This window comes from Gavialis gangeticus, unplaced genomic scaffold, assembly GCF_001723915.1.
Source record: "Gavialis gangeticus isolate Ggan-Ray unplaced genomic scaffold, GavGan_comp1, whole genome shotgun sequence".
In the NCBI taxonomy this organism is placed as follows: domain Eukaryota; kingdom Metazoa; phylum Chordata; order Crocodylia; family Gavialidae; genus Gavialis; species Gavialis gangeticus.
This window is the reverse complement of record NW_017729004.1, coordinates 57,096,909-57,109,004: the sequence shown is the minus strand read 5'-3', so window position 1 is coordinate 57,109,004 and position 12,096 is coordinate 57,096,909. Positions and strand designations below refer to the sequence as shown.

Here is a 12,096-nt window from a genome sequence, read left to right as displayed (position 1 = left end):
CCTTCAAAGCGCCTTAAATGCCTTTTTGCGGAAGATAAATGGCACTAATGGTGTTTAACAGTGTTGCTGCTTATTCTGCTTTAATGGCATTGCTGTTTGCACTCTCGGTGGCGTATTGTGCTTTAAATGACTTTGGTACGTAGCAAGATAAAACACCTCTGAGATTTTTTAGTTTGCTACCTAACAAAGTGCAATAGTGCACGGGGCGCTGGAAGCCGATGTGCTCTGGGCTCGGTGGGCACCACGCAGCTCAGGGGCTGTGGGACCTGGCAGCAGCCCATGCAGGCAGGCTCCACTGAAGAAGAAAAAAACAAATGGCGAAACAGCAAGCCTGATCCTCATTTTTTTCTCCCTGGACCCTGCCTACCTGCCTGAGCTGTGCAGGGGTGTAGTGCTTCCCTCTGTGGCTGTGGGGGGTCGGGGTGCGCTTCCCTCCACAGCTGCAGTGCCCCCAGAGACCACCTGAGCTAGGTGCCAGTGGGTGGGTGCCAGCTGGGAGGCCCCCGCGCAGCTCAGGGACCGCTCGGCCCATTGGCAGCTTGCTCCCCTTCCTTTCCCCACTGCCAAAGAGACAGATAAGGATTGGGCCCCCACTTTTGTGTACACACCACAGGGGTTTAGTTAGGTTTAATTCTCCCTACATTGAAGCAGTGTTTTTAAAAACCCACTCTTTCAATTTAGGGCGAACTAAACCAAAGTAAATCACTGTGGTGTGTACAAGCAGCCCATTATCTTATTTCTGCTGGCTTTCACGTACCCATGAAAGAGTATTCATAGTTCCTTACCATCCTGCCAAAGATTGGAGATGAACCCATAGAAGTCCTTTGGAATACCAATTAGCCAGGAGCTGCTGGCAAATTCTGAACCATTCAAACTTCCTGGAAGGTTTAGAGGAAATGTCTGTTTGCTGGTTCCTGTTCAGTTAATAATTCTGTTCTATGCCAAACACTAACATTTTGTTGATGCTGGACCTGAATTTAAATATATGATTTTCAAAAGTCCTTTCAGCTGGGCTACTTAGGTTTTAACAATATTGTTGCCACAGACAGGCATCTTTGGACATGGACAAACTTTAAACAACTTTAAAAGCCTTAAACAACTTCAAAATACTATAAATTAGAGGCCAAATGATGCACAGAATTATAGCACTACAAACAGGCCCAAACCAAATAAAAAATAACCAGGGATGAAACAGAGATACCTCTGAAATGTTTTACAAGGAAAATTTAGCTGTAATGCAGTTGTAGGTCTGTACGCTACAGAAGCATCTTTGAAAAAAGACGGCAGTTGAAGTGTTTTGTATATATCTACCCTTGCCCTTATGGGCACCTATACACATGCAGTGAGGTTACTCTGATGCACTGTAATTACAGTGCATCGGAGCAGACTCAATTAATTGAGTCTGTTGGAGCTTGGTAATTACTGCACTTCAGCAGACTCCAGCATCACATGCATCAGCATCCTTGCGCTGAAAAATGGTAGCAGGGATGTTTGATGAGCATGGACTTTTAGCGAGCTATAGTTAAAGTGCCCCCACCACCATTTTTCAGCATGGGGACTGTGGCAGGGCACGGTCGCTGCCTGCCATTTTAAGGGCTAGGCCAGGGTGATGCCTGATCTGGGTGCTCATTTAATGCTCAGCTCTCTGTGCTGGTTTGTGACCAGCCAGCAGGGAACAGACATCTCCCTGCTGAGCTCTACTGCTCCAGAAAGACCTTGGAGGTAAGAACAGGGGCTTATGGGGGTGGTTTTGAGGCTCTTGGTCCTGGGCATGACTTGAAACTGCACCCTGCCAGGGATGGGTGGCCTGGTGGGGCTCCTGGTGGCATGGGAGCCCCCAAGAAATGCCAGGCCAGTTACCACCCTGGTGAAAGGCAGGTTGGGGCACCTTAACAACCCCAACCCCCACAACCGGATGGGTAACCCCACAGTAGGGCCCAAGAAGACAGACCCATGTAAGAGACTGTGGGCTAGTGGCTCAGAAGCCTGACTTGAGTCACCCTTGCCTGGTCAATGATGGGGCCAGGACCAGAAGGGTTAAAAGGGCCTGGGGCCCACCACGAGGGATGCCCAGAGCTGGTGACCTGGGGTTCTGACTAGCCTTGGGGGTGAGACGAGGGCCTGTGTGGCCAAAGATCCTGGGAGGGCCACACCTCAGAGGAAGAAGAGTGCAGGGAGCTAGACAGCCCAGAATGAGGGCGGAGTAGACTGCCTGAGTAGGAGGGATCTAGTTGGGGTCCAGACTAGAGAGTTACAGGGCCCAGTCTGGGGCCAGAGATGTTAAGAGCTTAGATGCCATCTATGAGGCATAGGCTGCGGTGTAGGGGAGGTTTGGAGCAGCAGCTAACACCCCCTGGCATCAGGGCTGGAATTGGGCAGCCTCCTGCCTAGGTCATATCTTAATCATTTTCCATCAAGGCGTAGAGAGAGACCAGGAATATGTATTAATATAAGGGATCCTCAAAAAATAAATACATTCAGGCAGTTTGTGAATGGCTTGGTGCATATTTCCTCAACTTTGTTTCTAATGTAGAAACAGACCATATATGCCTATTGGCCTTTTTAAGTTCAGAATCACTAGATGAATTTCTATCCAGGATTCAAAGATTTTAATTACCCCTGCTGCAGCTTGTATTCAACACTGAACACACAAGAGGGGAAACAGCTGAGGCAGCAGATCCTCTGTCGGAAGCTAAGGTTAGTCAGCCACAAACACAAGAATAAAATGGCTTAAATATTAAAATCCACATGGCCTTGTCCTGGCAGAAATTTCAGCATCTGCAAATTGACTACAGCATATTAGAGGTGAACAACTAAAGCATGAAACTTGCTAGAAACTTATTTGATGCTTCTTAAGAGGGAAGAGTTGAATAAGTAAACTTCTGACACATTTAGTACCACATTGATAGGACCAAAGTGACCTTCAGGTGGCCTACCTATAAGTGAGCCACACATTGTGATCTCTGCAGTGCTTCAGAAAAAGATGCTTTCCAAAATCCATAAGCAAAAACAGGCATAAAGAATTGCAGTGTAGGAGCACAATTAATATATAAATAATTAAATATATATATAAATAAAATTTTAAAGAACTCTGTCCTTTCTTCAGTTGTCCAAGAAACTGACAACAAACATCCTATGTTTTGTTAATAGCCTACTTAAAATCATATTTGGTCTGCAGATCTCTATCCCTAGATCAGTTTTAAGCTTTTGTTGGTACCACAGAGACTGCTTGTTTTACAGTGAATGCTTCAGCCATGTAGTCATACTTTTGTATAAAGATACTGCCTGTTCTTCTGAGACCTGATTTTTAATTTAATCTAAGATTCTTTCTGCCATACTGTGGCCAAATGGGTAGTACCTTGTCCTCCCTTACAGGAGCCAGACTGGACATTCTTGCTGACCCCTGTGGATAATTGTCTGTGAATATAGGGGACTAACTAGAGTCAGTGACGTGAAAATCCCCTTAAAGCTCTGTGTTCCCGTATTCCAAATATCTAGGAACTGGGATTTATCATCGTCCTTTGACAATGCTTCCTCTGTTGAATCATTTCTGCTACTCTTAGTGAAGTGCATACTAATGCAAAATATCTCCTACCTTCTGTCTCTTTGGTGGGACAGTACTGCTTGCTGTGGTTTGGTATTTTGCCCCATCATTCACAGCTTCTCCATTCTTCCCTCATATTAAAATACTTCAGTCTCTCATATCCCAACTGTTCTTATGTTACAGATTTGATCCAACTGCCTCTTTCCCACTTGTCACTTTCCTCTTTACTATTGTACTGTTGCCTGACACACAGCCTACTTTATGCTGCTAGCGTGGAAGTCACAGTGATCTTTCTTTCTAGGTTTTGTATGCCTTCCTATTATATTCGGACCTTTCATATTCTGTCTGCCTGTGAAACAGGTATCCAAAACCTCTTTCATTTTGTTATACTCTCTTTTTTCTTCCTCAAGGAGAACGTAAGGTACATAGGATACTGTTATCTCCCACTGGGTAAGCTGCTTATTTTCCTGCTGTAGGCTGTATGCCCTAGTAACAGCATGACCAAAAGGCCCAGGAACGGAACAAAACTAAACATACCATATATGGCTTATGTGGAAGTGCTGGAAAAGGCAGCTTGGCACCTTAGAAGGCCAATGGATAGAGAAGTGATTGATAAGAGTACTAAAGAACACCAAAACAGGACCAGGGTGACCTAGTAAACAGGCTCTTCTCTATGGGGAGAACTCGTTATGAATGATGTCATCTAAAGATATTTTAGTAATTGATGAGAAATAAGGTGCATAGTCAGCCTGACTTTGTAAGCCCTTTTGTCTATGTCCAGCAGATTGACATCAGTGAACTTCAGCTTGTTGTTCACCTTGCTGTGCACCAGTACTTCACAGCTTTTGGCCATTGTGACCATCAGTCTATCAGTATTTATCAATGTTGACATCTCTCCATCTGGAGACTGGGTAAATTAGGTACCACACCTCAGAATCACAATTTTGTTTACCATTATTTAATTAATCTCTATGGCAGATGTGATGTCAAATTTGACTGAAATGCAAACTGCAGTCTTCAAGCTATAGGGCTAAGGCTATACTATATAATGGGATGTCAAACTCACTTGGCTCCTCAGGCTGGTTTCAGTGCAGGGAATGAGGTAGTTGCAGCCTGGGGCATGTGATGGCAGTGGCAGCTCAGGCTCCAACCTAGGGCATAATGGCAGAGGCAGCTCAAGCAATGCAACTCAGCTTCAGCTTCTGCCATGTGCCCTGTGCTGAAGCTGCTGCTGTTGGCATGTCCCCATGCTATGGCAGCTATGGGGCATGCAGCGGTGAGAGCGGCTCTAATACGAGGCAGTGGTGGGGAGAACAGCAGAGAACAAAGGACCATGGGAGTGACAACAGGCAAGGCGACCATAAAGTAACCAAAGCTGTATTATCCCTCATTCACTCTCCTGATCACAATGTCCACAGGAGCCTGAGGGCCCTAGATTCCCAAGTAGGCCACTCCCCACAGCCATGTCACCAAGTTCTGGAAGCCTGGATGTAAACTGACTGTGGGCAGGATCCAGCTCATAAGCTGCACATTTGACATGCATGCTCTATTACATGGCATACTTATTACATTATACAACAAAGAAAAACATAATATTAACAAAATTATAGGACTCAGAAAAGGTTCAGGCAAAATTTTCAACTTTCCCACTGTACGATTACTACGCACTTAAAACACAATTTCTTGTATGCCTTTATTCTGTAATATGTGGTACAAATGTGCAACAATACCTTATACTATTGAATAATACTCTTCTGTGTATGCTATGTGTGTACAGAACAGTAAATTTAACTACACGTGCGGCTCCTGGGACTCCAGCTGGGGGCCACAGAGAGCTGTGAGTAACAGAGGCGGGCTGGCCTGGTTCATTCTCTGCTGCCACATGTGGCTCCTGGGATTTGGAAAGGAGCTGGAGGTGACAGGGTTGGGCCAGCCCAGTTTGCACTGTGCCACCAGGTGTGGCTCCCAGGACTCAGCTGGGGCTCCAGCTGGAAGTGTGCAGCTCCCTCACCTCCAGTGGCTCCTCCTCCTGTCCCTGCTGCAGTGCTCTGGGCAGCAAGTAGGAGGGGAAGCATCGGTGGGCGGAAGGAAAATGGCAGCAGGGGGGTGGGAGGGGAGCTGCAGCCAGGGGCTCCAGCTCCAGGTTACCATCCACCCACTCCACTTGCCCAGTGCGATCAGCAGCCACCTATGGGCAGCCGTGCTGGTAAAAGGCAGCCTTGCCATGAAGCTATGCATGCTGGCCAGGGCCGAGGCAAATGCAGGAGGAGCCCAGGGCAGGTACAGGTGGCAGCATGGGGCGGGCTGCCTCAGGTGCAAGCGGGCAGGTCTTGGCCACATGTGGAGCGCCAGTGAGCACCATGGGCTAGAGGGGGGTGAGTGAAGCAGACTGCACCTGCACCACCCAGGTAAGCTCTGCTGCACATGCCCCCCCCGGCCACCTCCCAGGACCTAGTGCTCGGTCAACCCCCTACATGTGCATACCCAACCCACCACACACACACATACACACACACACCGTCCAGCCATACACCCCATACTCACACACCCCACCACACACACCCCCATCTCTCAACCACGCACCCCCCCACATCTCCACCACATACACCTCCCTACCCCCTCACACACAATATACAAGACTAAGACTTTATTTTGAACTAGTATGCAAACACATAAATTAGGACCCAAATATTTTTTTAAATAAAATTAAAATTTATTATAGTGGATGTTTGCTTTTAAGCGTATGGTTTTTTTGTCTTTACTTTTAAATGATTTCTTCTGAAATATTTTGTGTGTGCGGCCCTTGACTCAACTCAGTTGGTTTGGTGCTATTCTTGGGGAGGTCTAACATGCCTGAAACTCCCACTGACTGGTTCAGAAAGATGGGACAGGTTGTTAGAGGGATCACAATCACTTGCTACCTGATAAGTTAAGCTTGTGCCTCATGACCTAGAGGGCAGAACTTTGGGGTGCCAGGGCACACCATGCACCATGAGGGCAGGCCCTGTGGAGGGGTAGATCTTCTGATGTCAGGGACCATGTAATGAGGGCAGGGGATTCTAGGACCAACATGGTGGCAAGCTGGGGAGGATGAGACCATGAATGGGGTGCTTGGGAGGCACTCCCCACTATCAGGGGTTAGACTGGGGTGGGCAATTATTTGGGCTGGCAAGCCACTTAATTTGAGCTTTGGTGACCTGTCAGGGGCCACACCTCTCTTTCTTTTCGTCTCTGTCTCCCACTCCCTCTCCCCACCCCTCCCTCCTGGGGCTGCAATCAGCACAGAAGCCTGAACCCATTCATAGCTATAGCACACTCCTCTGAGTCATATTCCCGGCAGCTGCTGGCTGTGTCCACAGCTGCCCAAATGTGACAGGCAGCTTTAAAATCAGGGTTCCAGATGTTGGGAGTGGTGTGATGCGCTACAGCTGTGAGACGAAACCAGCACAAAAGCCTGAACTCACTTGCAGTTGTAGTTTGCCTGCCCCTGTCCCTGGAGCCCTGACCCAGAAGCTGCCAGCCACGTTTGGGCAGACGTGGATGTGACTGACAAGTGCTGGGTCCAGACTTGGGAGCAGTGAGAGGGGGGGAGAGTGGCAGGGTGTGCTACAGCTGCAGTCAGGTTCATGCTTCTGCTTCCATGCTGGTGGCAGCCCTGACCCAAGAGAGAGAGGGAGAAAGAGTGAGCAAGCAAGTATCTGACATGCTGGAAGCAGCCCCAGCGTCCCAACACCACACAGCTGTCAGAACCAGAAGGCTAAATCCATTCACTTGGTGTGCACCTGCTTATGGGCCAGATTCAATCAGCCGGCAGCTGGATCCGGCCCACAGGATGTATTTTCCCTACCCGTGAGATAGATCCAAATTGCTGAGGCTGGAGGAGTGAAGCTGGAGCCCCAGGAGGGGTTGCAGCCAAGTCTGAACTGATGCTTGGGAGCTGAGGTTTTAGACAGAGGACCCAGGCTGAGGATTTGGCCATAGAAAAAAAGGACCAAGACTGAGACTGCTGAAGCCCTGACAAGTGCTTGGAGGTCTGAGGGGCTGCTCCCTTAAAGGGGAAGTGCCCGAGGGGAGCACAGATCCTCAGGTATGAGTTGGATCTAGACACAAGGACAGAACCAAGCCAAAGGAACCAGAGGGGCTACTCCCAGCCCCAGGGACTGCTTCCTCGATAAACCAAAGGATAACTTCAAATGTGTGGCAGGTGAGAGACCAGAGGTGAGGTCGGGCTGGAGACAGCCAGCAGGTGGATTGGACCTCAGGGGGCACCAAGTGCCAGGGTGGCAGACCCACAACACCTGCTACACTAGCACCATACTCTGAACATTCAAAACATGGCCATTATCTCCCTCCTGTTATAACAAAGGGTGTGTGAGGTGAGACAGAAACTCAGGTCATATTTAGTGTGGCCTAACAGAGAGAACAGTGGAGCAAGATTCTAGTTACTACTGTTGGCTTTGCCACTGGCCTGCTCAGTGATCCTGCCCATGTCACTTCATCTCTTGGTGCCTCAGTTTATCCCTATGCAAAATGGTGATAATGATGTTTACCTACTTGGTAAAGCACTTTGAGATTTTTCTGAACAAAAGGCCATACAAGAGCTTACATACTTTTATATAATTATATCATTATTAATCTAGCCCCATTTTGACCTCAGCTTCAAATCTAATTGATAACTACAGCTGCTTGAATGACCATTCACTCCTAAAACAATTATTTTGCTGTTAAAACATACTAAGAGATTCACTGCAAGAGAATTCATTAACACAAAGATAAGGTTGCCAAGTTTTCCTTGTGCTTTTCCAAAAAGGAAATGTTAACGTCAACAACAATCACATCTCTTAAAAGCAGAAAATGGTGACAGGCACCCTTTTTTAATGGTGATTCCACTAATCAAGCGAGCTTATTTTAGGGCAGTTTTGCTGTCTGCTACGGCTTCCTGTTTCACAACTTCTGCCGCTCCACCTCCCCTCTCTGCACCCTGCACCCAGGACTTGTTTTAATTTTCAACAGCAGACCGGGGCTGGCCCCTGAAATCCATGACTCTCTCAGCTAAACCAGGACATATGGCTACCCTAGCTGTGAATGTATTGGGTCCTCACACAAAGATGTCAATGTTAAGGTTGCGTGTTCCTTTAAAGTGGCATATTCCTTTACTGTGTGTTTCCTATGAGAAGTTTAAGTTTGGAATACCTCAACTCATTGTTTTCTAGAGAGTGGTGCTTAGTGTGTTGGGCTGAAGTTAGGCAGAAGGCAGGGTAGGATTGCATCTTACAGACTAACTGGTTCAGAGAGGCATAAGCTTTCACAGGCAAGAGTCTACTTCATCAGATGTTATGATCGCAAAACACCTGCCAAGGTAGGCTGTCCCGTATGAAAGTGTATAAGTGTTCCAGATTTCACATTGTCCCATACGGTCATCCGATCCATTGCACATGTAAACTCCGTCTTAACAGACAGTGCCATCTCTCAGGAAATAGAGTGCATTGATTCTCACACCTCTTTGCTGAGGTAAATTCTTATTTTCTGATTTTCAGAAGTTTGAGTATCACAGCACTTCATATTTTGGCAAGGCACAAAACAGGAAGGAGAGACCTTAACTCGGACTGAATAGTTTCTGCTTGTTTGTTTATTTGCTTTATATTACTGAATCTATCACCTATATATGCTGTACACTAATTCTAGTTCATAGGAAACAGCATTTCATAAACTGTGAACATACTTCACAATTTATAACCAGCAAAACCCTATGAGTAATAAAGATGAAATCATACATGATGCATTTAAGGGCTGGATGTAACTAAGTATCTCTTGGGGAAAGAAAGCTTTTAAGATAAAGGGTATGTGGATCATCTCCAGAACCAAGACATGGGACATGCTGATATTATTTCTTCAGAATGCTGCTTTGCTCTGTTTTTAATTGTGCTTTTGTACACTATTAATTTTGCCCTTGGCAGCTCCTTGTTTTCATAGTTTCATAGTTTCTAGGGTCGGAAGGGACCTGAGCAGATCATCTAGTCCAACCCCCTGCCATGGCAGGAAGAGCACTGGGGTCAAATGACCCCAATAAGGTGGTCATCCAACCTCCTCTTAAAAACCCCCAGGGTGGGAGCCTGCACCACCTCACTTGGAAGCTGGTTCCAGACCCTAGCCGCCCTGACCGTGAAGTAGCGCCTCCTGATGTCCAACTTAAACCTTCCCTCCGCCAGCTTGTGACCATTGTTCCTGGTCACTCCTTGCGGCGCTCGGGGGAACAGGGACTCCCCCAGCGCCTGCTGATCCCCCCTAACCAGTTTATAACAGGCCACAAGATCCCCCCTCAGCCTTCTCTTTTGAAGGCTGAACAGGTTCAGGTCCCGCAACCTTTCCTCATAGGACCTACCCTGCTGTCCCTTGATCATACGAGTGGCCCTCCTCTGGACCCTCTCGATGCTGTCCACATCCCTCTTAAAGTGCGGCGCCCAGAACTGGACGCAGTACTCCAGCTGCGGCCTGACCAGTGCCGCATAGAGGGGGAGGATCACCTCCTTGGACCTGCTCGAGATGCATCTGTGGATGCACGACAAGGTGCAGTTGGCCTTCCTAGCCGCCTCCCCACATTGCCGACTCATGTTCATCTTGGAGTCAATAATGACTCCCAGATCCTTTTCCACCTCCGTGCTGACAAGAGGGGAGTTCCCCAGCCTGTATGTATGGTGCCGATTGTTCCTCCCCAGGTGCATCACCTTACACTTGTCTGTGTTAAACCCCATCCTATTCTCCTCCGCCCATCCTTGTAACCTATCTAGGTCCAACTGTAGCCTGTTGCTCCCCTCTATTGTGCCCACATCCCCCCACATCTTAGTGTCATCAGCAAACTTGAACAGGGTGCTTTGCACCCCCTCATCCAAATCACTGATGAAGATGTTGAACAGGGCAGGCCCAAGGACCGAGCCCTGTGGGACCCCACTTCCCACGTCCTTCCAGGTCGAGAAGGACCCATCCACTACCACCCTCTGGGTGCGACTCTCTAACCAGTTGGCGACCCATTGGACTGTATGGGTGTCTACGCCACAGTCCCCCAGCTTCCTAATGAGAATGGGGTGAGAGACAGTATCAAAAGCCTTCCTGAAGTCTAGGAAAACTATATCCACTGCCACCCCTGCATCCAATGATTTAGTGACCTGGTCGTAAAAGGCCACCAGGTTGGTCTGACAGGACCTGCCGCTGATGAACCCGTGCTGGTTGCCTCTGAGCATGCAGCTATCTATTCTCACAGAGGTTATAAACAAATACATTTTGATAAACTTTTAAAAACTTCTGGACAGAAATAATTTTTAACAAAAGTCCCTTGGGACCAGAAGGTGAAGTCTGCAAAGTATTTCATTTCCTCCTTTTTTCTCTTCCTGTTCTCCCCTATTCCAGGACTTCTGGATTCCTTTTGAGTACATCTTGTTTAACAGTTCTGTGTTACAGAGCTACTCTGTTTAACCACACATGTAGAAAGCATTTGAAGCTGCATTATTTTTTCTCCACAAGGTTTTTATGTTCTATCACATATGCTAAAAAGCACTAAAACATACACAATAAGAAAAATAATCGAGTTCTTTTACCAGATAGTTTCATTGGCAGACATATGAGAGATTTATTTTGGTGGGGTGGTCCTTCACTAGTATTTGCCAGTAGACACATCCAGTCAGCTTGACACCCAGTAGTAGTCCACATCTTGCCTCCATTTATGACATAATCATCGCCTTTTCTTACTGCTCGTGTCTGGATACCTTTTAAAAACAATTGTGAAATAAGAGATTGTTATGAGTGGTGATCAGATGAACGTAGGGTGACTGTTAAGAGTCAGTCCACAGGTCATATTTGACAGACCAGCTAACATTCACTCAGTATTCAAAATCCTCATGCCCTTCAAGCAATGAACAAAAGGAAGAAATTTATAAATACAGGACCACTTTCCACTCCACTTCCTCCTCCCTGTCCCAACATCCACTGTCATAATGCCATCTCTCTGAAGACAAAAGGAAGAAATTATGAATACAGGATCACTTTCCACTCCACTTCCTCCTCCTCTTCCCACCTCCCCTGCACAAACAAATTTCATAATTGTGTTGCTGGATCATCAAAAACTGCCCACATGCATATGCTAGTTTTTTTTCTATAACTGGGCTATCACCAGATCAGACTGGAAATTAGAGAAAGGCTTCAAGCCTTCAGTGAAATGAGGATCTGAAACTGCCTCCCAACACAAGCAACAGGGAAAAGGAATCCTAGCTGTTTAAAGACAGAGCTTGGTCACTTTCTGACACTTGTAGGGTTATTATACGTCCCGGTTTTCCCCGACATGTCCTCTTTTTTGCCCCCTCGTCCTCATGTCCAGGCAGGTTTTTAAAACGCAAGCAAATGTCTGGGTTTTTGCTTTGCCTCTGCTGTCCCTGGGCATCAGCAGCTTGGATGCTTGGTGCTGGGAGCAGCAGGCAAGGTGGTTGGCTGTCGGGGGTCACATGCTCTGAACTGTGTGGGCCCCGGAAAATAAGTGTGTGTATGGGGGGGGGGGGGGCACG

General features: G+C 47.3%; 1 protein-coding gene across 1 annotated transcript in view; it reads right to left on the bottom strand.

The window, feature by feature from the left end:
* LOC109291115 (probable acyl-CoA dehydrogenase 6) overlaps window positions 1-12,096 on the bottom strand; it is a 211,194-nt gene that overhangs the window by 40,431 nt on the left and 158,667 nt on the right. Inside the window, exon 6 of the mRNA XM_019507976.1 lies at window positions 11,137-11,304. Within this exon, the coding sequence (XP_019363521.1) occupies window positions 11,137-11,304 (168 nt within the window). The remainder of the gene's footprint in view (window positions 1-11,136; window positions 11,305-12,096) is intronic.